This window comes from Pristis pectinata, chromosome 29 (genome assembly GCF_009764475.1).
Source record: "Pristis pectinata isolate sPriPec2 chromosome 29, sPriPec2.1.pri, whole genome shotgun sequence".
NCBI lineage: Eukaryota > Metazoa > Chordata > Chondrichthyes > Rhinopristiformes > Pristidae > Pristis > Pristis pectinata.
In genome coordinates this window covers 207,640-234,609 of record NC_067433.1, presented here as the reverse complement: position 1 = coordinate 234,609, position 26,970 = coordinate 207,640, and the positions used below count along the sequence as shown (strand labels likewise).

Below are 26,970 nucleotides of genomic sequence, written 5' to 3'. Positions count from 1 at the left end.
GATTCTGCTCTAACTCCATCCACAGATTTGCAGATGATACCACCGTTGTAGGCCGTATCTCAAACAGCGATGAGTCGGAGTACAGGAAGGAGATAGAGAGCTTCGTGGAATGGTGTCATGACAACCTTTCCCTCAATGTCAACAAAACAAAAGAGCTGGTCATTGACTTCAGGAAAGGGGGCGGTGTCAGGCACCTGTCTACATCAACGGTGCTGAGGTCGACAGGGTTGAGAGCTTCAAGTTCCTGGGAGTGAACGTCACCAACATCCTGTCCTGGTCAAATCACGTAGATGCCACAGCCAAGAAAGCTCACCAGCGCCTCTACTTCCTCAGGAGGCTAAAGAAATTTGGTTTGTCCCCTTTGATTCTCACCAATTTTTACCAATGCACCACTGGTGCCAGAGGATTGGAGGGTTGCGAATGTTGTCCCCTTGTTCAAAAAAGGTAATAGGGATAAGCCAGGGAATTATAGACCGGTGAGTCTCACGTCTGTGGTGGATAAGCTGTTAGAAAGGATTCTAAGGGATAGGATTTATGAACACCTAGAGAATCATGGACTGATTAGGGACAGCCAGCATGGCTTTGTGAAGGGAAGATCTTGCCTCACAAGCCTGATAGAGTTCTTTGAGGAGGTGACCAGGAAGATTGATGAGGGCAGTGCGGTGGATGTGGTTTACATGGATTTTAGTAAGGCGTTTGATAAGGTTCCTCATGGTAGGCTTCTTCAGAAGGTCAGAGGGCCAAGGGATCCAAGGAAGCTTGGCTGTGTGGATTAGGAATTGGCTTGCATGTAGAAAGCAGAGGGTTGTGGTGGAAGGAGTGCCCTCGGATTGGAAGGCAGTGACTAGTGGTGTCCCGCAGGGATCGGTTCTGGGACCTCTACTTTTTGTGATATTTATAGATGACTTAGATGAGGGGGTGGAGGGCTGGGTTAGTAAGTTTGCGGACGACACTAAGATAGGCGGTGTTGTGGATAGTGTGGAGGGCTGTCGGAGCTTACAGAGGGATATTGATAGGATGCCGAGCTGGGCTGACAAGTGGCAGATGGAGTTCAATCCGGAGAAGTGTGAGGTGGTACACTTTGGAAGGACAAACTCCAGGGCAGAGTACTGGGTAACCGGCAAGGTACTTGGCAGTGTGGAGGAGCAGAGGGATCTGGGGGTTCATATTCACAGTTCATTGAAAGTTGCCTCACAGGTGGAAAGAGCAGTTAAGAAGGCCAATGGGATGTTGGCTTTCATAAATCGTGGGATTGAGTTTAAGAGCCGCGAGGTGATGATGCAGCTTTACAAAACTCTAGTTAGGCCACACTTAGAGTACTGTGTTCCATTCTGGTTGCCTCATTGTAGGAAGGATGTGGAGGCGTTGGAGAGGGTGCAGAGGAGATTTACCAGGATGCTGCCTGGATTAGAGAGTATTGAATATGAGGAGAGGCTTAAGGTGCTAGGGCTTTATTCACTGGAAAGGAGGAGGATGAGAGGAGACATGATAGAGGTATATAAAATACTGAGAGGAATAGATAGAGTAGACAGTCAGCGCCTCCTTCCCAGGGCACCAATGCTCAAGACGAGAGGGCATGGCTTTAAGGTTATGGGTGGGAGGTTCAGGGGAGATGTCAGGGAGAGGTTTTTCACCCAGAGAGTGGTTGGTGCATGGAATGCACTGCCTGGGGTGGTGGTGGAGGTAGATACATTGAACAGGTTCAAGAGCTTGTTGGATAGGCATATGGAGGAGTGTGGGATGGGGGGATATGCGGGAGGAAGGGGTTAGGTAGTGTGAGGGTGGTTTGATGGACGGCACAACATGGTGGGCCGAAGGGCCTGTTTTGTGCTGTATGGTTCTATGGTTCACCATAGAAAGCATCCTATCTGAATGTATCACGGCTTGGTACGGACCGCAAGACACTGCAGAGAGTTGTGGACACAGCCCAGCACATCACGGACACCAGCCTCCCCTCCTTGGACTCTGTACCACCAGATTTAAGGACGGCTTTTACCCCACTGTGATAAGGCTATTGAACGGTTCCCTTATACACTGAGATGGACTATGACCTCACGATCTACCTTGTTGTGACCTTGCATCTTATTGCACTGCACTTTCTCTGTAGCTGTGACAGTTTACTCTGTACTGTTATTGTTTTTACCTGTACTACATCAATGCACTCTGTACTAACTCAATGTTAACTGCACTGTGTAATGAATTGACCTGCACGATCAGTATGCAAGACAAGTTTTTCACTGTACCTCGGTACAAGTGACAATAATAAACCAATACCAATACCAAGGAATTGTCAAAGTTTCGAGTCGAGACCCTGCATCAGGACTGAGAATGGAGAGGGAAGATAGCCAATTATAAAGAGGAGGAGTGAGACAGGGCCAGTAGGTAGTTGATGGACAGATGGAGCCTGGAGGGTGGAATTGGGAGACAGGCAGGTAGATGAGAGGTGAAAGCAGACAAAGAAAAAGAATGCAGATAGACCCATGTGGGGGGTGGGAAGGGTGAAGGTGGAGACAGCTGTGAGGGTGATAAGCGGGAACACAAATGCTACCAGTGCAAGAATCTGTTAAGTAAGAAAGGTGATAATGGGAACCATTAGGGGAGAGGTAAAGGACAGTGGAACCGAATGGGGAAGGAGATCCTGTGGATAAACTTTGTGGGTAGTAGGTGGATGGAACCAGGAGGGAAAGAGGGATGGTGATGGGGGAGCTGGCAGTGGTGGTATGGGAAAGGGGACAAAAATGGGAGGACCCGAGGTGCGTTGGAAGGAGAGAGAGAGAGAGTGGGTGGGTGGGGGGTGTGGCGACGGGGTGCGGATAACAGGAGGTGACCTGAAATTGGAAAATTCAGTGTTCGTACCATTGGGTTGTAGACTATTCAGGCAGAATATGAGGTGTTGTTCCTCTTATTAACGTTGAGGTTCACCCTGGCATTGGAGAAGACTGAGGACAGACAGATCAGTGTGGGAATGGGAAGGGGAGTTGAAACTGCATGTAACTGGAAACTCAGGATGGCCATTGCGGGCAGAGCATAGGTTCTCTTCTATTCGGTCACTTAGTATGGGCTTGGTCTTGCCAATGTACAGGGGGCCACATCAGGAGCACCAAATACAGTAGATGAGATTGGAGGAGGTGTACGTGAATCTTTGGGTCACCAGGAAGGGCTGTTTAAGTCCCTAGATGGTGGTGAGGCAGGAGGTGCAAGAACAAGTCTTGTACCTCCTGCAGTTGCAAGGAAAAGTGCCGGGGGTCAAGGAGGCATGGGAGGAGAGAGATGAGTGGGCCAGGGAGTCACACTGGGACCGAACCCTGTGGGAGGTGGAAAAGGGTGGTGAGGAGAAGATGTGGCTAGCGGTGGGATCTCATTGCAGTGGTGGAGATGATAAAGGATCATGTGCTAGTTGTGGAGGCTAGTAGGGTGAAAAGTGAGTACAAGGGGAACTTTATCTCTGTTCTGTCTGGAGGGAGGTGGGGTGAGAACAGAAGTCTGACAAACAGAGGAAATACCTGAGAGGGCTCCATCAACCACAGCAGATGGGAAGCCACATTTCCTGAAATAGGAGGACATTTCAAATGCCCTGGAATAGGAGACTTCATCTTGAGAGCAGATGTGGTGGATACAGAGAAACTGAGAGAAAGGGATGACATCCTTAAAAGAGACAAGGTGAGAAGAATGTTGGCAGACGGGGACTTTTTGGATCTTAGAACATAGAACATGAGATGTTAAGTTCAGTAGGGCAATATAGGCAAAAACAATGGGCCTACCAGGATAGCCCTATTTGTGGAACTTGGGTAGGGGAGTGGAGAAGTTGAGGCGGTTGATGGCATTATGGCAATTAGAATTGAAAAGGTTAAGAGATGGTAAATGGCCCAAAGGGGTGTCCAAAGGGAGGGGAAGTTTTGGATGTGCGACGGGTGGGGTGGTGAGGACTCCTTGGCAAAGAAATAGGGATGGGCAAGGAGGCGACAAAGAAGAGCTTGACATCATTGAAGTGTGGGCACAAGGGTACAAGGTGAGGCATCTGCTGAGGACTGACTGCTCTGCATCAGAGAGAGGGAGGTCATTGGGGGGCTGGTGAAGACCTGGCAGGGGCAAGGTATGGGGTCAGATTGTTGGCTTGCTGGCTTCATCCCCAATAGAAAGTCTGTGAATTATTATTAATCAAGGGTTCTACTTACCTGGTGGCATTAACTATAGTCACAATAAAGTGGTGTCTGCTCGAGAATTGGTAAAGAAACTAGGTGATTTATTGCAGTATCATACTCTTAATCTGCTGCTTGAGTGACTTCCAATAAGGACACATTGTGTTGTAAACAATAAATCCAACCCGAGCAGTGGGAGATTGCTGTCTTTCATGCAATCCTTATAATAAATGTCACATCAAGATCATTGAAACTGCTGCTTATTGAGGTGAGGAATGAGGTAGAATACTGAATGTTTTAACATCTGACATTTAGTGATGTTCCTAAGTGTATGCAGAATATTCATCTGTTATCTAATGCTGGGTAGGTAATTATGTTCAATCACTGTAATTCCACCAGTTTGCAGATGCTGGAATAGATTGAGCTTCTGACAATGTAATATTAAATAAATTACAATCAAAGCCTTACATTTTATCCTTTATGGCAAAGGAGGAGATGGAGGAAAGAGGGAGTTGAATGAGATTAATCAGGAATGCCATGAAACTTGATTTCCCATTGTTTGCTGGCATTCGTGTGTTTTTTAATTAAATTTGACTTCATTGTATGTTAATAACAAACCCTGTGATTCTTCTGGTGGGTTACTTTAATAAATCCATTTTGTGTATCTTAAGTGATTGAAGTCCTCATTAAAATAGTGTCGATGAGGGAAGAATGAGATCTTGAAAATGCGGGTCCGCAGATCCCTTAAGATAACAAGTAGATAATGTGGTTAAGAATAGATTTGGAGACACAAAAAATTCTGCAGATGCTGGAATCTGGAGCACTACACAAAAAGTGCTGGAGGAGCTCAGGTCAGGCAGCATCCATGGAGGGAAGTAAATAGTTGATGTTTCAGGCCGAGACCCTTCATCAGGACTGGAAAGGAAGAGGGCAGAAGCCGGAATGAGAAGGTGGGGCTAGGGGAAGGAGCGTACACAGGCAGGGGATAGATAGGTGAGTTCAGGTGATAGATGAATCCAGGTGAGAGGGGGAAGGTAGGTGGGTGGTGGAGGGGGTGAAGATCTAATAAACTGAGAGGTGATAGGTAGAAGAGGCAAAGGGCTGAAGAAGAAGGAATCCAGTAGGAGAGGGCAGTGGACCACGGAATAAAGGATGGAGGAGGGGAGAAGTGGAGATGGGCAGGTCATCAAGGCGGAGGAAGGGAGCCACAGGGATAAGGGAAGACAAGGGAGTGGTGGGGAAGAAAAAATAAGGGGTTGGGTTACTGGAATAGATTTGGTATGTTCAAAGTTCTTAACTGAGACATAGAATGCGAGAAGAGGGAGTTGTGCCAGAATTGTATAAAACACTAGTTAGGCCACAGCTTAGAGTACTGTATACTTTTCTGGCTACCAAATAGTACAAAGAATATGGCAGCATCAGGGGCTTCTGAAGAGCTTCATGAGGATGTTGTCAGATCTGGGGAATTTTAGTTAAGAGGAAAGATTGAATATGCTTATTTTCATTGAAACAAAGGAATCTGAGGTGGGATTTAATTGAAATATACAAGGTTATCAGGGGCCTAGAGAAAATGGAAAGGAACAACCTACTCCCCTTATTTGAAAGTTAGTTAATAACTAGAGGACATAGGTTTAAGGGAACTTGAGGAAATAAGATTTCATTCAAAGAGTGGTGATCTGGCTGAAAAGAAAAGGGTGTTACCCTTAATCATTTAAAAAAATTACCCAAATGAGCAATTGGTGTGGTAATCTGTGCCCATAAACAGGCAGCAGGGATTAGACTAAATAGCTCTTTTTCAACTGTCATCCAAAGTAGTTTCATCGGAAAGTACTTTTGGAATTGATATTATCTTGGTCTTGTATAAATCCTGTCTGTTGCAGGTTAAGACTGGCATCATTTGACAGCAATGGGAAAGTGATCTGTAGTCGATCAGCGGGTTACCAGATCCTGTCACTGGAGAAAGACCAGGTACGTTACTAAGAACCAATTAACTCATAGTCAGAAAATGTACTTTATTCCCAGGGAATACCCATCCTGACTTGTTTTAAAAACCAGGGAATACCCTTTCTGACTTGTTTCAGAACCTTCTGCTCTAAAGGAGCAGCATGTCAGAGATCGTCTGTGTTAAAATTGGAATGGATAGAAGTAACTCAGATTGTGAACAATCTGCCAAGCTAAAGCAGTGAAACTCTTGAGAAGTTGTTAGACTGACAGCTCCTAATTGCTTATTGCTTTGAATAATCCATGGCATTGTTGCTGAAGAAGTGCAATTCCTGGTATATATAATCCAAACAGCTTCAATCTTTTCTTGTCTGAGTGGTCTTCAGTCAATTTTGACCAGCAGTGAAGCTGTGAAACATGATCAAGTATGGGTGATTAGAATCTTAATTAAACTGTTTGGATTTCTTATCATTCATTCTTCACAAGGTAGGCATACATTTATTGCCAGTGATGCACCAGCAGTACATTAAAGTATCCAGGAAAATATTCCAGCATATTTCAGCTGTAAAAATGTTGCCCTGGGTTACATCTGGTTCCAGACAAACATCTTAGCTAACCTGAAGTCAAGGAAGCACTTGTTGTTTTCAACCTGTATTTCTTACCCAGTCAAAAAGCTGGCATTTCTAAGTAGGATTATTAGTGTTCTGAAAGAAAACAGATTTGGTTCTCAGAAGTAGTTAAGACAGTTAGTATTCACATGATAATTTGCTCAACGAGATTTAAGACACTTCAGTGGGAAAGAATTTTGACCGATAGATTATTTGGTAACTTTTTGATCTCTGGATGTGGAAGTCAATTAAATACTGCATGTAATAACCCTGTTTGATATTGAGAAAAGCTAAAGGTAGAATCTGTGGAGAATTGCTTCAGTGGCTGAATACGCATTATAAGCAGGAGTAAACCACTCAAGCCTCAGGCCTACTCCACTATTCAATAAGGTCATGGCTGATCTGATTATAACCTCAATTCGACATTCCCGTCTACCCATGATAACCTTTCACTCAGTTGCTTGTCAAACATTTATCTGTCTCTGCCTAAAAACATTCAAAGACTGTGCTTCCACTTTAGAGGAAGGAAGTTCCAAAGACTCGCAACTCTCTGAGAGAAAGTAATTCTGTCTTAACTGAGAAAATCATTACTTTTAAACAGTGACCCTTACTTCTAGATCCTTCTACAAGAGGAAGCATCCTCTCCACATCCATCCAGTCAAGACCCCTCAGGATTTTGTATGCTTCATTCAAGTTCCCTGATATCCTTCTAAATTTCAGTGGAATTAAGAGTAACCTGTCCACCCTTTCCTCCTAAAACAAGCTGCCCATTCTAGATAATTGTCAAGGAAATCATCTCTGAACAACACTTATATCCTTCTTTCTATAAGAAGACCAATACTGTACACAATACTCCAGGTGTGATCTCACCAGTGTCCTATATATCTACTTTTCTATTCTCTTCCCCTAGCAATAAACAATAACGTTCTGTTAGCATTCCTAATTTAGGAGTGGTACAACTAGTCATGCCACTGCCTCATAGTGCCAGAAATCCAGATTTATTCCTGGTCTTTGTGGAGTTTGCACCATCTTCCTGTGACTGCATGGTGCTCCAGCTTCTTTCCATATCCTAAAGACGTGAAGCTTGAGAGATTAATTGGCAACTGAAAATAATAGTATATATGTGAGTGGTAGAATCTGGGCACAGTTGATGAGAATGTGGGGGGTGGGGGATTAAAAAAAATGGGATTAATATAGGATTAGTGCAAGTGAGTGGCTAATGATTACATGGACTCAGTGGACCAGAGTCTGTTTCTGTGTTGCATCTCATTATGACTCTAATTAGTTCCTGTACCTGCACACCATTCTTTTGCAAATAATGCACTAGGACACACAGATCCTTCTGCGTTTCTATAATTTCTCACATTTGAATAATAATATGCATATTTATTTTTCCTGCCAAAGTGGTCAGTTTTACTTTTTTCCACTGTACTGTTGCCACAAAACAACATATTTCATGACATACAAGTCAATGATAATAATTCTGAGTCTGATTTGTTAGAACCTTGCTCACTCAGTTAGCCAGTCTGTTTTCATTAAGCCCTCGGTATAGCTTGCTTTCCTTCCTTTATCAATAGCACAAGAGAGGACCTAGCAGAAGTAGATTGGGAGCAAATGCTTGCGGGTAAAATATCTGACAAGTGGGAATCCTTTTTAAAAAAAAGAGTTAGCATGAGTTCAGGCCCAGCATGTTCTAGTAAGGGTGAAAGGCAAAGTGAGCAAGATTAGGAAACCTGGGCTGACAAAAATTATTGAAGGTGTGATCAGGGAGAAAAAGGGAAGCGTATGATAGATATAGGAAACTACAATCAAGCAAGTCCCTTGAGCAATACAGAGGGTGTAGGAGAGTAATTAAAAAAGAAATTAAGAGGGCAAAAAGAGGCCATGAAATATCCTTGGCAGCTAAGATTAAGGAGAATCCTAAATCATTCCACAAGTAGATTAGGAACAAGAAGGTAGCTAGGGAAGCAGAGGGCTCCCGTAGGGACCAAAGGGGTAATCTATGTGTGGAGCCAGTGGATGTTGTTGAAGTCCTAAATGAATACTTTTTGTCTGTATTCACCAAGGAGAAGGACGTGGAAGATACTGAGTTCAGGGAGGGATACGTTGATAGTCTTGAGCATATCAGTATTAAAAAGGTAGTGGTGTTAAATGTCTTGGAACGCAGAGGGTAGATGAGATCTGTCCCAGGTTGCTATGGAAAACAAAGGAGGAGAATACTGGGGTCCAAACAGAGATTTTTGCATGTTCATTAACTACAGGTGAGGTACCAGAAGACTGGAGGATAGCTAATGTTGTCTCCTTATTTAAGCCAGCTAACTATAGGCCTGTGACCTGTAGGTCCCTGGTAGGGAAATTATTGGAGAAAATTTTAAGGAACAGGGTTTGTATTCATTTGAAAGATGGGCTGATCAGGGATAGTCAGCATGGCTTTGTGCAAGGGAAGTCCTGTCTCACTAGTTTGAGTATTTTGAGGAGCTAACAAAAGAGATTGATGAAGGCAGGGCAGTAGATGTTGTATATATGGACTTTAGTAAGGCAAGGTTTGGCATGGTGGGCTGGTCCAGAGGTTAAGGCACATGGGATCCATGGCAAACTGACTAATCGGATCCATAACTGGCTTGGTGGTAGGAGGCAGAGAGTAGTGGTGTAAGGATGTTTTCCTGATTGGAAATCTGTGACCAGTGATGTATCGCAGGGATCGGTCCTGGGACCTTTGCTGTTTCTGATATACATTAATGCCTTAGATGTGAACGTAGGAGATATGATTAATAATTTTGTGGATGATACAAAAATTGGTGATGCTGTGGATAGCAAGGAAGGTTGTCTAAGGCCACAGCAGGATATAGATCAGATGGAAAGTTAGGCAGAGTATCTGCAGATGAATTTAATCCCAACAAGTGCAGGGTAATGCATTTTGGGAAGTCAAATAAGGGTAGGACACAGACAGTAAATGGTAGGACAATAAGGAATGTTGATCAACAAAGAGACCATAGGGGTTCAAGTTCATAGTTCCCTGAAACTGGCAACATGGGTCGATAGGGTGAAAAAGGCAACTCCATTTCCAGGCCTCCCAGTTTGGCCCCAGCAAGGATCCCAGATATCTACATTCTACTGACTGCTTCTCCTTCTGCTTCTCCTGCCGACTCTACACGCCGCCCTCACCTCTATGACCCTTTGCCTCTTCCACCTATCACCTCCCAGCTTCTCCACTCCCTATTTCCCACTCACCCCCTCCCCCACCCACCTACCCTCCTCCTCCACCTGGATTCACCATCACCCACCAGTTCGTTCTCCTTCCCCTCCCCCCACCCCTTTTTTCAGCTTCTGCCCTCTTCCTTTCCAGTCTTGATGAAGGGTCTCAGCCCAAATAGAATACATATGTCATAGAATATAAATGTTTGGATATTGTGTTGCAACTTTGCAAAACACTTGTTAGGCCACACTTGGAGTATTTTGTGTGGTTCTGGTTGTCACATTATTGAAAGGATGTGGTTGTGCTGGAGTGGGTGCAAAAGAGATTCACCAAAATGTTGCCTGGATTGGAGGACATTAGGAAGAGATTGTATTGTTTTCTCAGAAGCTGAGGAGGGTGAGGGGTGAACTGATAGAGGTATATAAGATTATCAGCGGCATAGGCTAGATTGTCAATCCATTTCCCATTCTAGGTGTATCAAAAATGAGGCCATAGATTTAACATAAGAGGGAGCGAGTTTTAAAGGGGATCTAAGGGGAAAGTTTTTTTTACACAGAGAGTGATTGATACCTGGAACGTGTTGCCGAAGGAAGTGGTGGAATCAGTTACAACCACTACATTGAATGGGCATTTAGGCAGCACATATAGGCAAAGCATAGAAGGACACAGTCCAGTTGCAGGCATGTGGAATTAGTGTGAATGGGTCAAAAAGATCGGCACAGACATGGTGGACCGAAGATCTGATTCTGTGCTGTATGAATCTATGACTCTTTTCTATGTTGTCAGCAAATTTAGCAATAATGTCTTCAATGCCTTTATCTGGTTAAAAGGTTGAGACCCCAGTGCTAATTGCTGTGGCACATCACTCATTACATACTTCTTACATCATGAGCTTTATATTTTCCACAATAACCTCTGATGAAACACTTCATCAAATGCCTTCAGGAAATATAAGTATATTTCATCCAAGTATGGTTCACAGCATGTGTTATTTCTTTAAAGAGCATCAGTAGGTTGGGCAAACATGACTTCCTAATCACAAAACCATGATGATTTTGCCTGATTATGCTTAAATTTTCTATGTGCCCTGTTATAACGTCTTTAAAAATAACTTCTAACAATTTTCTTGTGACAGATGTTGAGCTCACTGGCCATAATATCCTGCTTTCTACTTCACTCCCTTTGTGAATAAAGGAATTACATTTGTTATTTTCCATTCTAATGGAACTTTTCCTAATCTTGGGAATTTAGGAATAATGTCTGAAGAGGTAATAACTGTTTGCAGGACAGAAAACCAAAGACCAACTTCCTGTCATTGACTTAATTTGTGCTGAATATATTCTCTGATATCCAAATAGTTCTCCCTGCACTTGAAAAATGTCCTGAGATCAATTATGTCCATTAGAACCACATAAGAACGTAAGAAATAGGAGCAGTAGTAGGCCCATCAAGCTTGCTCTGCCATTCAATCAGTTCATGGCTGATCTATCTGTGTACTCAGATCCACCTACCTGCCTTTTCCCCATAACCCTTAATTCCCCTACTATGCAAAATCCTATCTAACTGTGTCTTAAATATATTTAATGAGGTAGCCTCTACTGCTTCCCTGGGCAGAGAATTCCACAGATTCACTACTCTCTGGGAAAAGCAGTTTCTCCTCATCTCTGTCCTAAGTCTACTCCAGAGACAGGCAAGGCTCTTGAAATTTCATATGAAAGGTAGGACGTTTAACGGTGCAGTTCTCCCTCAGTACTACACTGAATTATTCACTCATGTCCTTTGTGTGTGGCTTGAACCCAAAATCTTATGATACCCTGTAACCCATGCAAAGCTTGTTTGTCATTTAGTGGTGGTGTGGGCTTGTCTCAGCTGCATGCCTGGGTCCAATGTTCAGCACTGCTGTAGCAGATATGGTATATGGTGCAAATAACAGAGTGGAAGCCACCCAAACAAACTCTGGGCTGACTGCTTTAATCCAGGTTCTGGATATGCCTATTGATGCAGAGCTTTAATAATGCAACGATGGAAGTGTGGATGGTATCTTGTGAGCTCAGTCAATAGAGAATTAAAGAAGCGGAAGAAAATTGTGAATTAGCCCATATATGCATTGTCACTTGAACATATTGTTGGATGTTAAAAGAAACAAGGCAAAAATAAAAACAAAAATTGCTATTAGTACTCAATCAAGCAATATCTCCAGAATTTTGTGATCAGTGGCCTTTCATCAGAACTGATTTGGGATAGTCGACATGGCTTTGTGCCCAGGAAGTCATGTCTCTCAAACTTAATTGAGTTTTTTTGAAGAGGTGACCAAGAGGATTGACAAGGGCAGGGTATAGGCATTGTCTACATGGACATGAGAAGGTCTTTCATGGTAAGCTGATCCAGAAGGTTAGGTCATGTGGGATCCACAGTGAGCTGGTTAATTGGATACAAAATTAGCTTGGTGGTAGGAGTCAGAGGGTAGTAGTGGGAGGTTGTTTTACAGATTGGAGGCCTGTGACGAGTGGTGTACCGCAGGGATCAATGTTAGAACCCTGTTGTTTGTCATCCCGAGTCATAGAGTTACACAGCACGGAAACAGGCCCTTCGGCCCAACTTGTCCGTACTGACCAAGCTGCCTTGCCTTCATCGATCAAGGCATTGAGTACGAGGGCTGGGACTTCATGTTACAGCTCTACAAGATGTTGGGGAGACCACACTTGGATTATTGTGTGCAGTTTTGGTTGCCATGATATATGAAGGATGTGATTAAGTTGGGGAGGGTGCAGAGGGCTTGGATACTGACTGTTGAAATCCAGCTGGAGAATCTTTTGCTGGCATTACAAAACCAGGAGAAGCAAACTTTTAAAGCAATGATAAATATGGCTTTCACTCTACGATCTTAAGCATTCGATCACAGAATCCTAGAAACGTACAGCGTAGAAACGGGCCTTTCAGCCCACCTCATCCATACCGACCATGATGTCTACCTACACAAATCTTATTTGCCTACATAAAGCCTGTATCCCTCTTTACCTTTTTTATCCACGTACCTGTCCAAACGCCTTTTAAACATTATAATCTTAAATAGTTTGTTCCAGATATTCACCCCTTTCTCTGTGTGAAAATCTTACTCCTCATATCAACTTTAAATTTCTCTTCTACCCCTTAAACCTGTGCCCTCTAGTTCTAGAATCCCTGACCTGGGAAAAAAGAAAATCTGACTATCTATTCTATCTTTGCCCATCATAATTTTATAAATAAGGTCACTCCTCAGTATCCTACCTTCAGAGAGAATAAACCCAGCCCATCCAAATTCTCCTTTTGACTACAGCCTTCCATTCCAGACAACATCCTGGTGAATCTTTTCTAAAGTCTCTCTATGCTACCACATTCTTCCTATAGTGTGGCGACCAGAACTGTATACAACAGCTGTACAAAGTGCGGTCTAACCGATGTTTTGTATAACTGCAATATGGCTTCCCAACTCTTATACTTGTATTACCACTTTCAAGGAGCTATGGACTTGCACCCCATGGTGTTTCTATACATCAGTGCTCCTAAAGTCCTGCCATTACTCTGTATGACCTACCAAAATTTGGGATCCCAAAAGTGCATTACTTCATTCTAGATTAAATTCCCTCTGCCACTGCTCCACTCAACATTACAGCTGATTTATGTCTTGCTGTTTCCTGAGAAAATCTTCATCGCTTTCTGTGACTCCACCATTTTTTGTATCATCTGCAAACTTATTAATCCTACCAGCTACATACACATCCAAGTCATTTATATGTGCTGCAAAGATCCCAGTTCTGATCCCTGCGGTACACCACTTGTTACAGACTTCCAGTCAAAAAAAACCCATCCACCACAACCCTCTGGCTCCTCAGACCAAACCAATTTTGAATCCAGTTTTTTAACACACCTTAGATCCCTTGTGCCTTAACCTTCTGGACCAGCCTATCATGAGGGACCTTGTCAAAAGACTTAATAAAATCCATGTAAACCACATCCACCACACTGCCTTCATCAAATTTCTTAGTTACCTCCTCAAAAAACTCACAGATTTGTGAGACCTGATCTCCCATGCACAAGGCCACGCTGACGACTCCTAATCAGTCCCTGCCTTGCCAAGTGAACATAAATCCTGTCCCTCAGAATCTTCTGCAACAACTGTCCTACCACTGATGTAAGGCTCACTGGCCCATAGTTTCCAGGCTTATCCAGCCTGTTCTTTTTGAATAAGGGCCAGTACTAGCTATCCTCCGGTCTTTTGGTACCTAACCCATGGCTGACGAAGGTGCAAAAATCTCCATCAGAACCACAGTGATCAACTGCCTTGCTTCCCTTAGCATCCTGGGATAGATCCTATCTGGTCCTGGGCATTTATCCCTAATATGCTCTAATATTTCTAGCACTTCCTGATAGAGGTGTGCTCCAGAATATCTGTGTAACCCCCCTCACCAATTTTTATCGACGTACCATAGAAAGCATCCTATCAGGATGCATCACAGCTTGTATGGCAACTGCTCTGCCCGAGACCACAAGAAACTGCAGAGAATTGTGGACACAGCTCAGCACATCACGGAAACTAGCCTCCCCTCTGTCTGCACTTCTCGCAAGATCCCACCCACCCCGGATATTCTCTCCTCCCTCTCCCATCAGGCAGAAGATACAAAAACCTGAAAGCAAGCATCACCAGACTCAAGGACAGTTTCTATCTCGCTGTTATAAGACTATTGAAGGGTCCCCTAGTACAATAAGGTGGACTCTTGAACTTTCAATCTACTTTGTTATGACCTTGCACCGTATTGTCTACCTGCACTGCAGTTTATCTGTAGCTGTTACACTTTATTCTGCATTCTGTTATTATTTTCCCTTGTACTACCTCAATGCACTGATGTGATGAAATGATCTGTATGGATGACATGCAAATCAAAGTTTTTCATTGTACCTAGGTACATGTGACAATAATAAACCAATTTACCCTTAACTTTCCAGCCTCCACATCCTTCTGCCTGGTGACTACAGATGAGAAGTACTCATTCAAGATCTCACTCATATCCCCTGGCTCTATGCATAGATTATCCCTCTGGTCCCTGATGGGACCCATTCCTTCCTTAGCTATCCTCTTGCTTCTAATATACATAAAAGCTTTTAGGATTCTCTTTATGCCTTCCTGATTTATTTCTTGTTTTCTTCTCTATCCCCTTTAAACCTCAAGTGACTTGTTCAGTACCAATTTCCTATGCCTGACATAAGCTTCCCTCTTTTCCCTGATCAAACCTTCAATATCTTTTGTTAGCCAAGTTTCCCTTGATAATCATACAGTTTCAGGTACATATGAAGCACACTTAGGCAGGGGCTTGACAGATTCTTGGAGAAAGATGGCAGGAGAGAGGAGGGGATTGAATGAAGTCGTACCATAATGTTTGTGGTATTCATTTTAAAACTGTATATACTTGGTAGTATGTGGTGGGAAAAGATTAAATTTCTCAAAATACTGAAATTGGTGGCAGAACCTTTTCATAAATTGGCAAGGAATTGCATGACAGCTTTTAAAAGACTGTCCATGTATCATTAAAATGGTGTGGACAAATGGAACGTAGAAGAGTTCAGCGTAGGAACAGGCACTTCGGCCACGATGTTGTGCCGAACGAATTAAACACCTAGCTAGACTAGTCCCTTCTGCCTACACAGTGTCCATATCCCTTCATTCTCTGCACACTCAAGAGCCTCTTAAATATGCCTGTAGTATTTGCCTTCTTGGGTGGGTGCCTGGAATGCCACTACCGTCCCTGGCAGCGCATTCCAGGCACCCACCACTCTCTGTGTAATAAAAAACTTGCCCTGCACATCTCCTTTGAACTTACCCTTTCTCACCTTGAATGCATGACCTCTAGTAATTAGACATTTCAACCCTGGGATAAAGATACTAGCTGTCTATCTATACCTCACATAATCTTATATACTTCTACTACTATCAGGTCTCCCCTCAGTCTCTGCTGCTCCAGAGAAAACAACCTAAATTTGTCCAATCTCCCCTTATATCACATGCCCTCTAATCCAGGCATCCTCTCCAAAGCCTCCACATCCTTCCTATAATGGGGCAACCATGGAACTGTGGACTTAGACCCCAAGATCGTCCCCAATGATGTTCTGCCATTAACAGTGTACTGTCCCTTTACATTTGGTCTCCTGAAATGCAACACCTCACACTTGGCCGGATTAAACTCCATCTGTCATTTCTAAACATCTGCAACTGATCTATATCCTGCTGTATCCTTTATCAATCATCTACACTATCCACGATGCCACCAGTCTTTGTATCATCTGTGAACTTGCTAACCCACACCTCCACGTTTTCGTCCAAGTCATATATATATATGTAATAACTAATCACAGAGCATCAACCAGAATAACTCTCATTGACCACTACCCTCTGTCTTCTATGAGCAAGCCAATTCTGAATCCAAGCAGTCAAGTCACCATGGATCCCATGCATCTTAATCTTCTGGATGAAGCGTTGAAGTAAACCAGAAAAAAAAACAAATGCTGACTCTAAATATAGAGGACTATAATACAAGGAGGTACAACTTGTACAAAGCCTTTGTCAGATCACACCTGGAGCACAGAGAGCAGTTCAGACAACCACACATCAGGTTTTGGAGGGAGTGGAGGGTGGATTTACCAAATCGTGCCTGGATTCTGAGGCTTAAATTATGTTTGGAGATTATGGGGTTGTATTTCCTGGAATTTAATAAAGTAATGGGTAAAGTAATGAAATTTTTAAAATATTGTGGGGACTTGATAGAGCTAATGGAGAAAAACTCCTTCCATTGATTTAGGGGTCCAGTCCACAGGTCATAGTCTATGAATCACAACCAGGCTTTTAAAGAGTGATGGAAACAAATATTCTACTCAGTGAGGGTAGTAGATGTGAAACACCCATCTGTAAACAGCACGATGCTGGCACAATTGTTAATTTTTCAATGTGATACTGAAATATTTTTACTGGTCTATAGTATTAAGGTATATGGGGGAAAGGTGGATTTATGGAGTTAGGTCACAGATTAGCCATGATCTCATTCAGTGATGGAACAGATGAGGGACTTAATGGCCTCATCTTGTTCGTTCAGTCCCTGTAACATGGAGACAATTGCAGAAAGATACTGTGAAGGCATGCGGAGCATCTGACTAGTCCCAAACTAACAACTCATTGCAAAACACACGTCCTATACAGGCCAAGCAGTTTGTATTTTTGGACTGATTTACCTCTTACGTTTTCCCCTCTTGCCTTTAGTTTGTCCAAATTAACTCTCACCCCTTTATTTCTTATACCACTTTCTGTTTGGATACACAGGAACAGATTGTGCTGAATCTGGACAGCAGGCTTCTGATGTTCCCGCTCTACATTTGCTGCAATTTCCTTTATACGTCACCGACAAAACCTGAGATTGATGAGCAGCCACCAAACAGTGAGAACTGAAATGGGATGCCACTGTGGCGTCTCTGTCCAAGAGCTATCCGGCACAGATGATTCGCACTTCTCCGGGAGTAGCTCATGGTTATTTTAAACATTTCTGGAGACAAAATGCGTGCCTGTTCATTGCACCGGTCTGAGGAACCACTCATAAGGAATAAAAAAAGTCATAACCTCCACAAGCTACAAAGGGAAAGAAAATGCTGCATGTACCTTTCTCACTGTGCAGTTTATTGTTATTGTTTTAGAGAAACAGTTGTGTTCTGGGACTGTAAACTTGAGCTGTTCAATTAAGAATGTTTTAGATGGGGTAAGCATGCTGCAAACCTGCTTGTCCTTGGCTCAAGGAATGTAGGCTGCTGTGTACTGTATGATTGATTTTGAAAAGCAATCAAGCAAGCAGCCAGGCCAGTATGAGCAGGTCTTCAGTTGCTGTCTAGAGAGAGACAACGACGCCAACAGTAATGGAGACCTAAAGCACTGTTTCTCCACTCCCTTTTCCTAGGTTTTTCCTCGATACGTACTCAAGGTTTGCTCAGGCAGTGCTGCTGTTGCTGCCCAAAGTATAGAGTTATACAGCATGGAAACGGGTTCTTTAGTCTAATTTGTCCACCAAGATGCCCACCTGAGTTTGTTCCATTTGCCTCTGTTTGGCCCATATCCCTCTGAACCTTTACTATCCATGTACTTGTCCAAATGTCTTTGAAATGTTGTAATTGTACCCGCCTCTACCATTTCCTCTTGCACCATCCTCTATGTGAAAAGGTTGCCACTTAGGTCCCCTTTAAATCTTTCCTTTCTCATCTTAAACCTGTGCCCTCTAGTTTTAGACTCCCCTACCCTGGGAAAAAGACTGTGACCAGCCATTTTATTTATGCCCCAAGTTTAGAAGTATTTTCTGTCAGTCTTTGTCGATGAGTCGAAGCACATCGTGGGACCATAACTAACAGAAAAACTCTACTTACTCACAGGCAGCAGAGGCTCCACCATAGCAAATTATGGGGCTGACTGATCTCTCCTCACCCCATCCTGGGGACAGAAATAAGTTTGTGACATCTAGTTCCTTAACCATATCTGGCTAAAGACTATTCATGGAGCTGCAGAGGAGGCCAGAATTGTTTGCATATGAAACTTTAAAACTGTAACAGAATGGCAGGAACAAACAGCCAAACAGCTTTCCTTCCTCCCTATCCCAAAGAAAATGGGTCAGCAAGAACAAACTTTCAGCTGTGCCTTTTCACATTCGATTTTTTTGGCTGCAAGAGCAATAGTACCCTCAGCAGGCAGGAAACTGTAATATCGTCTGTATTTTACAAAAAGCTGTCTTGCAATACAGCAGAGTCTTACCTATTACCAAATCTAAAAGTAGTTCAGATAACCTCGCTGCACTTAAAACTGAATCACGGTTTTTCCTATTTAGAATGAGAGTTACTCTTTGAATAAGAAATGGAAGAGCAGAGAAGGGAATGAACAAGATGTTTCATTCTTTACTTTGATGCTGTATCTTGTTTTACAGTGTCGAAATGAAAGTCATGCTTTGTACCTCAGTGAAACACTGTATTTGGCAATCATTAAACATGTCACCCACTATTTACTGAAAAAACAAAAAAACTGTAGATGTTGGAAATCTGAAATAAAAACAGAGAATGCTGGAAATACTCAGCAGGTTAGGCAGCATCTGTGGAGGCATTTCAGAAATGTTAACTGTGTTTCTTTCTTCACAAATGGCATCTGACCTGCTAAGTACTTCCAGCATTCTCTGTTTTTTTTACACCACTGTTTACTGCTTGTTATTTTCCCTAATGAGGCATGGAAGAAGGGATTTATTTCAGTCACCTTTCTTGAGTAAGTGATATGCAAGTTCAGCTCTTGGTGGCCACTGTCACAGACACAATGCTGTAATTACACCAGCCCCAGCACTTGGAGTTAAACTTCTGCAGTGTGGAACAACACTGGCAATCTGTGACAGCCTCCAACTGCAATCTGGAACATGATGCTCCTCACTTCCTGGTAATTTCTGGCCTCACTATGTTTGATCTAGTAACATGGCTTGTAAATTGTGACATCTGGAGTGTAAATTGGGATGACATTTTTGAAGCGAAATGTACTATGAAAATGTGGTCGTTGTTCAGGGATCTCTTGCAGGATGTTAGGGGTAAATTTGTCCCGGTGAGGCAGAGAAGGAATGGCAGGGTGAGGGAACAATGAGTGACAAGAGAGGTGGAACATCTAGTTAGGAGGAAGAAGGCAGCATACAGAAGGTGTAGGCAGCAAGGATCAGATAGGGCTCATGAGGAATATAGAGTAGCAAGGAAGGAACTTAAGAAGGGGCTGAGGAGAGCAAGAAGGGGACATGAAAAGGCTTTGGCGAGTAGAGTTAAGGAAAACCCCAAGGCATTTTTCAGTTATGTGAAGAGCAAAAGGATGATGAGAGTAAAGGTAGGACCGATTAGAGACAAAGATGGGAAGATGTGCCTGGAAGCTGTGGAAGTGGGTGAGGTCCTCAATGAATACTTCTCTTCAGTATTCACCAAGGAGAGGGGCCTTGATGACGCTGAGGACAGTGTTGGTAAGGTTAATGTTCTAGAGGATGTTGATAGCAAGAGAGAGGATGTGTTGGAGCTGTTAGAAAATATTAGGACCGATAAGTCCCCAGGGCCTGACAGAATATTCCCCAGGCTGCTCCGCAAAGCGAGGGAGGAGATTGCTGAACCATTGGCTAGGATCTTTGAGTCCTCGTTGTCCACGGGAATGGTACCGGAGAATTGGAGGGTGGCAAATGTTGTCCCCTTATTCAAAAAAGGTAGTAGGGATAGTCCAGGGAATTATAGACCAGTGAGCCTTATGTCTGTGGTGGGAAAGCTGTTGGAAACGATTCTTAGAGATAGGGTCTGTGGGCATTTGGAGAATCATGGTCTGATCAGGGTCAGCCGGCATGGCTTTGTGAAGGGCAGATCATGTCTCTCAAGCCTGGTAGGGTTCTTTGAGGAGGTGACCAGGCAAATTGATGAGGATAGTGCAGTAGATGTGGTCTACATGGATTTTAGTAAGGCATTTGACAAGGTTCCACATGGTAGGCTTCTTCAGTAGGTCGGAGGGCATGGCATCCAGGGAAGCTTGGCCGTGTGGATTCAGAATTGGCTTGCCTGTAGAAAGCAGAGGGCCATGATGGAGGGAGTGCATTCAGATTGGAGGGCTGTGACTAGCGGTGTCCCACAAGGATCGGTTCTGGGACCTCTGCTTTTCATGATTTTTATTAATGACTTGGATGAGGGGGTAGAAGGGTGGGCTGGCAAGTTTGCAGACGACACAAAGGTCGGTGGTGTTGTGGATAGTGTGGAGGATTGTCGAAGATTGCAGAGAGACATTGACAGGATGCAGAGCTGGGCTGAGAAGTGGCGGATGGAGTTCAATCCGGAGAAGTGTGAGGTGGTACACTTTGGAAGGACAAACTCCAAGGCAGAGTACAAAGTTAATGGCAGGATTCTGAGTAGTATGGAGGAGCAGCGGGATCTGGGGGTTCATATACACAGATCCCTGAAAGTTGCTTCACAGGTGGATCGGGTAGTTAAGAAAGCATATGGGATGTTAGCATTCATAAGTCGTGGGATCGAGTTTTGGAGCCGCGAGGTAATGATGCAGCTCGACAAAACTCTGGTTAGACCACACTTGGAGTACTGTGTCCAGTTCTGGTCACCTCATTATAAAAAGGATGTGGAAGCGTTGGAAAGGGTGCAGGGGAGATTTACCAGGGTGCTACCTTGTTTAGAGAGTATGCAGTGTGAGGAGACACTAAGGGAGCTAGGGCTTTACTCTTTGGAGAGAAGGAGGATGAGAGGAGACATAACAGAGGTGTACAAAATATTAAGAGAATAGAGTAGACAGCCAGCGCCTCTTTCCCAGGGCACCAATGCTCAATACGAGAGGGCATGGCTTTAAAGTAATAGGTGGGAAGTTCAAGAGAGATATCAGAGGAAGATTTTTTACCCAGAGAGTGGTTGGTGTATGGAATGCGCTGCCTGGGGTGGTGGTGGAGGCAGGTACGTTGGTCAAATTCAAGAGATTGCTAGATAAGCATATGGAGGAATTTAAAACAGAGGGATAGGGGGGAGGTAGAGGTCAGATAGTCTTAGACGAGGTTTCAAGCTCGGCACAACTATGATTCTATGAAATGTTTACCCTTCTGAGGAATGGCTCCAATTTTACAACAACTTACCTCTATATTGCACATTTAACTGAGAAAAAAGTCCCAAATTGTTTCAAGGGAGGGTCATCAAATAAAATTTTACAACGAGCCACACAAGGAATCATTAATACCCAACAGTGCATTTCAGCCCTAACCACTCGCTGTGTAATAAAGTTTTTCCTCATGTCATTTTTGGTTCTTTAGCTAATTACCTTAATTTTATCTTAATCCTTCTGTCAATGAGAACAGTTTTCCTGCATTCCATTGTGTCTATTGCCTTTATGATCTTAAGCAATTCTATCAGATCTTCTTCAACTGCTGTTCCAAGGAGAACAATCCCAGCTTCTCCAGTATCTCCACATATCAGAAGTCCGTTATCACTAGAAATACTTTAGTAAATCTCTTCTGTACCCTCTCTAATGTCATTACAACTTCAATTGCGACCAGCCGATGTTTTATGCATATAAAAGTAACTTTCTTTGTCTGTATTTATAAAACCCAAGATCCCATGTGCTTTTCTACTGTTCTAATCCAAGCCCCTACCCTGCCACTTTCAACAAATTATGCATATTTGTCCTCAGATCTCTCCATTCTTCCCCTTTTAGTTTACATTACCTTTTCACATTCTTCCATTCAAACTTTAATACTTTGAATTTCTCAACATTAAATGTCATCTGCCAGATATCCACCCATTCTACAGACCTCTCCATACTGTGTTCCTCACAGCTCACCAGAAGTTTTGTGGTGTCACAGATTTAGAAATTGTATCATATATGCCCAAGTTCAAGCCATTAATGCATTTATTAAGGAAAAGCAGTGGTCTTAGTATCAATCCCTGAAGAATTCTGATATATGCTTCCTTCCAATCTGAGAAACGATCTCTCCCTACTTTTTTTCCTTTACTGAGCCAATTTTCTAGCCCTCCCGCTACAGCCCTTTTTCATTCTGAGCTTCAATTTTGATGACAAGACAATTATGTGGCTTTTGGAAGTTCAATCCATGTTGGTTTTTTCTAATCGATACACCCTTGTCCATGTGACTTCTAGTTCTGTCCCTGATTGTTAATCTTGGGTAAGGTACAAAACAGCAGTTTGCGCACAGCAAGCTCCTGCAAACAGCAATGTGATAATGCCTTGTCCTCAAAATCTTTTATCTCCCTCGTCTTCAAATATTTCCTCAACTCAAAGATATTGTTTGGATAATATTTAATTCTCAGCTAATATGATTTAAAAAAAAGTTTGACAGGTATTTATCTATTTACCTTTGACTTCTTAATTCAATGGTTAGAAGCTGACGCCCAGATTCACTCCAAACCCTGGGCATTCCAGTTCAGAACCTATACAGTATTCTGTTTATGTAGATTCAATTTAGTTGTGGAAGTGAAACGGCCTGGAAATTAGACTGTGCATTACTCAAAAAATAGGTGCTGTGTGAACAAAAATTGTGTTAATGTGGTATTAACCACTTTTAAGTATGTTTCTTATTGAGTTAACACTTAGCATTTGTAAGGATGTATATTTTGATGTAAGAAATTTATGTACCCTTGTGCCGTTCCAAATGGCATTCAGTAAGGCAGAAACTTTGTCTCTGGTGAGCTTGTCAACCATATTGCCCTACATCAAAGCGGGTGCTGATATCTCACAGAAAACAAAACAATTTTTAGTGATACTGAAGGTGGAAATTGAATGTTATTTAGGTGGTAAGGAAAATCCCTCTTGCAATATAGGCAGAGTGCTGTTCAATTCAGAAATGGAAATCTCAGGTAATCTGACCCAAACTGTGATCCCAGTATCACTGCTCCAGATGATGTCAACAGGTTCCCTCTCAAAATTAGGTGGTCAGAAATGCCAGGTGTTTTTTTCACAAAGTGGTGCCTTATTTATGAAATAAGAAAAGAGTGAAAATCTGGAAAAATATACTGACAAAGAGGTGGCATCCATGGCAAAATGTTCACGGGGGTCTCTATAAGGGTATGAACACCCTCTGTGAATACCACCACTTTTTTGGGAATTCTGCACTGATCCCATATGTCCCCTCCAGGTGAGAATGCAGAAGGCACATGTCAACAATGGACTGTCTACTCACGTTGTTGGTAGAGCTGTTCTTGACATCTGCAATGCAGCAGTGTCATGTGGCATAGATCAGCAGAGGTCACTTGCTCAAATCCTGAGGCAAGGCTTACGAGAGTGAGGTGGTCCTGACTTCCACTGTGAGAGCCTTACAGTTGCTTGTTAGACAAAACTCTGGTAGCAAATAGGCACAAGTGTCTGGAGCATTCTCATAGTACTTCTGAAGTGTTGTCCCTGTGTTTAGGAAATGTGGCACTCCCTTAGTATCAGAGTATTAGCCTGAATTTTTATGCTCATGTCTCTGGAATAATGTAAATCATTCACCAAAGCTTTCTTTTGCTTCTGGCTCATTTTATGGTGCACTTTGCAAACAACTGTAAGATCTCAGTGTCCCTGCAGGTGACAGCATTGAGCCATATGTCCTCACTGAAACACCAGAGGAAGCAGAGAGTAATGAAATAAATATGTCAAGAGTTTAGCTTCAGACTAAGGTGGTGAAGATTTTGGTGGTCTTGGGCTACAAGTGGACAGACTGTAGGGCCATATATAAATAAATATCTGTTCCCATGCATCTTTCAAATTAAGATTTTGTCTCAACCAAGGGAGTCATTCAGCTCAGAAACTTGCCTTGTGGCCCACCATGTCCATGCTGACCACTGAGTACCCATCTCTAATAATCCCATTTTCCAGCATGGCCTTGTAGCCTTCTCTGTCTTGATGCTTAGGTTTCTGGTTTCACCATCAAACATAGACCTGAGTATAAAGTCCAGGCCAACACTCCTAGTGTAATACTGGAGGGCCACTGCACTGCTGGAGGTGCCAGCTTTCAGTAAAGGTTTCACAATCATTATATAAAGAAGAGATAAGATCTTTATTAGTCACATGTACCTCGAAACACACAGTGAAATGCATCTTTGCGTAGAATGTCCTGGGGGCAGCCTGCAAGTGTCGCCACGCTTCCGGCGCCGACATAGCATGCCCACGACTTCCTAACCTATACGTCTTTGGAATATGGGAGGAAACCCGAGCACCCAGAAGAAACCCACACAGTCACGGGGAGAACATACTCCTTACAGACAGCAGCAGGAATTGAACCCAGGTCACTGGCGCTGTAATAGCATTGCGCTAACCGCTACACTACCTTGCGTAAGGGAGTGCTAACTTGTGTCCCAGACAATATAGATAACTATCATTGAAAAATCATCTGGTTGCTTAACTTACTCTAGTTAGGGAAGTTTGCAGTGTTGACAATGTTCCATTTCCTTCCTTACAACAGTGATTATACTTTAAGATGTGCTTTAAAGGTTGTAAGAAAGTTCAGGACATCCTGAGGTGGCAAAGGAAATTACAGAAATTCAGGAGTCTTCCTTTCGCAGGCCTTGGTTTTCTGATCTAAGATGTAGCCTAAGGCGACAGAGTTTAAAAGAAGCTCTTTCCAAACTGGCAGTGCAACAAAATTCAAATTGACGAACAAGCCAGGAAATTAAGTTCAAAAGGAGTGAATTGTTTAGAATTCAAAGGCTGAAACTGGAGAGTTCAGTGCTCCATACTACCTGCCTGTCTACCTGAGCAAGTTGCCACAATAATTTGTTCTTACCTCCATATTAAGGTGAAGGCCTGAAGCTTCCTTAGAAGCTTAGAAATATAATTCAAGATAGCACAGTTTGATCTCCTTACGAACAAGAAAGCTTACCTTTGATAGATTGCAACAGAGGTTCAGTGTGATGGAGACACAAGAGATTCTGCAGATGCTGGAAATCTGGAGCAACACACACAAAATGCTGGAGGAACTCAGCAGGTCAGGCATCACCTATGGAGGGAAATAAACAGTCGACATTTTATCAGGACTGGAAAAGAAGAGGGCAGAAACCAGAATAAGGTGGTCAGGGGAGGGGGAAGAGCACGAGCTGGCAGGTGATAGGTGAGTCCAGGTGAGAGGGGGAAGGGAGGTGAGATGAAACGGAGTGATGTAAGAAACTGAGAGGTGACAGGTAGAAGAGGCAAATGGCTGAAGGAGGAATCCGGTAGAAGAGTAAATCATGGAATAGAGGGGAGGAGGTAGGGAACATGAGCAGGTCATGAGGGCGGGGAAAGGGAAAGTGGTGAGGGGGCCACAGGAATGAGGGAAAGCCGGGGGGGGGGGGGGGGGGGGGGGGAGGGGAAGAAACAAAAAGCGGAGGGGTTACCGGAAGTTAGAGAAATCAGTGTTGAGGCCGTCATGTTGCAGACTACCAAGGTGGAATATGAGGAGTGGGATGTGGAATTGAAGTGGGTAGCCACCAGGAGATCCTTGCTTTTGCAGCAGACAGAGTAAAGGTGCTCGACAAAGCTGTCACCGAATCAGCGTCAGGTCTCACCGATGTAGAGGAGGCCACACCAGGAGCACTGGATGCAATAAATGACATCCTTGGATTCACAGATGAAGTGGCGCCTCACCTGGAAGGACTGTTTGGGGCCCTGAATGGTGGTGAGGGAGGAGGTATAGGGACAGGTGTAGCACCTTGTACAGTTGCAGGGATAAGTGCCAGGGGGGTCATTAGTGGGGAGGGACGAGTGGACAAGGGAGTCACAGAGAGAGTGATCCCTGCAGAAAGTGGTGGGGGGGGGGGGGTGGGTGAGGGTGGGGGGAAGGGAAGATGTGCCTGGTGGTGGGATTACATAACAGGGACAGGGTTCCCCTTGTCCTCAGCTACCACCCCATGAGCCTCTGCATCCAACACATCATTGCCCACACAAGTTTCTCCACCTTCAATGGGATTCCATCACTGGGCACATCTTCCAATCCCTTCCCCCCCGCCACTTTCTGCAGAGATCACTCTCTCCACGATTCCCTTGTCCACTCATCCCTCCCTACCAATGACCTTCCCGGCACTTATCCCTGCAACCATACTAAGTGGCACAACTGTCCCTACACCTCTGTCCTCACCACCATTCAGGGCCCAAAACAGTCCTCCCAGGTGAGGCACCACTTCACCTGTGAATCCGAAGGTGTCATTTATTGCATCCGGTGCTTCCAGTGCGGCCTCCTCTACATTGGTGAGACCCACTTCAGATCAGGTGACTGCTTCATTGAGCACCTTCGCTCCGTCCGCCACAACAGCCAGGATCTCCCGGTGGCCAGCCACTTCAATTCCACTTCCCACTCCCATACTGACCTGCCTATCCACGGCTACTGCTACGTTGAGGCCAGCTGCCAATTGGAGGAGCAACACCTCATATTGCGTCTTGGTAGTGTCCAACCTGACGGCCTCAACATCATTTTCTCCAACTTCCGGTAACCCCTCTCCTTCCTCCCCCCCCCCCCACCTCTTTTTGTTTTTTTCCCTTCCCCCCCCTTTTTTTCCCCTCATTCCTGCAGCCCCCTCA

General features: G+C 43.7%; 1 protein-coding gene across 1 annotated transcript in view; it reads left to right on the top strand.

Moving 5' to 3' along the window:
• Positions 1–24,225, top strand: part of gmcl1 (germ cell-less, spermatogenesis associated) — a 138,174-nt gene extending 113,949 nt beyond the window's left edge. The window contains exons 13-14 of the mRNA XM_052040840.1: positions 6,020–6,107; positions 17,230–24,225. Of these exons, the coding sequence (XP_051896800.1) occupies positions 6,020–6,107; positions 17,230–17,355 (214 nt within the window). The 3' untranslated portion in view covers positions 17,356–24,225. The remainder of the gene's footprint in view (positions 1–6,019; positions 6,108–17,229) is intronic.
• The last annotated feature ends 2,745 nt before the right edge of the window (positions 24,226–26,970 follow it).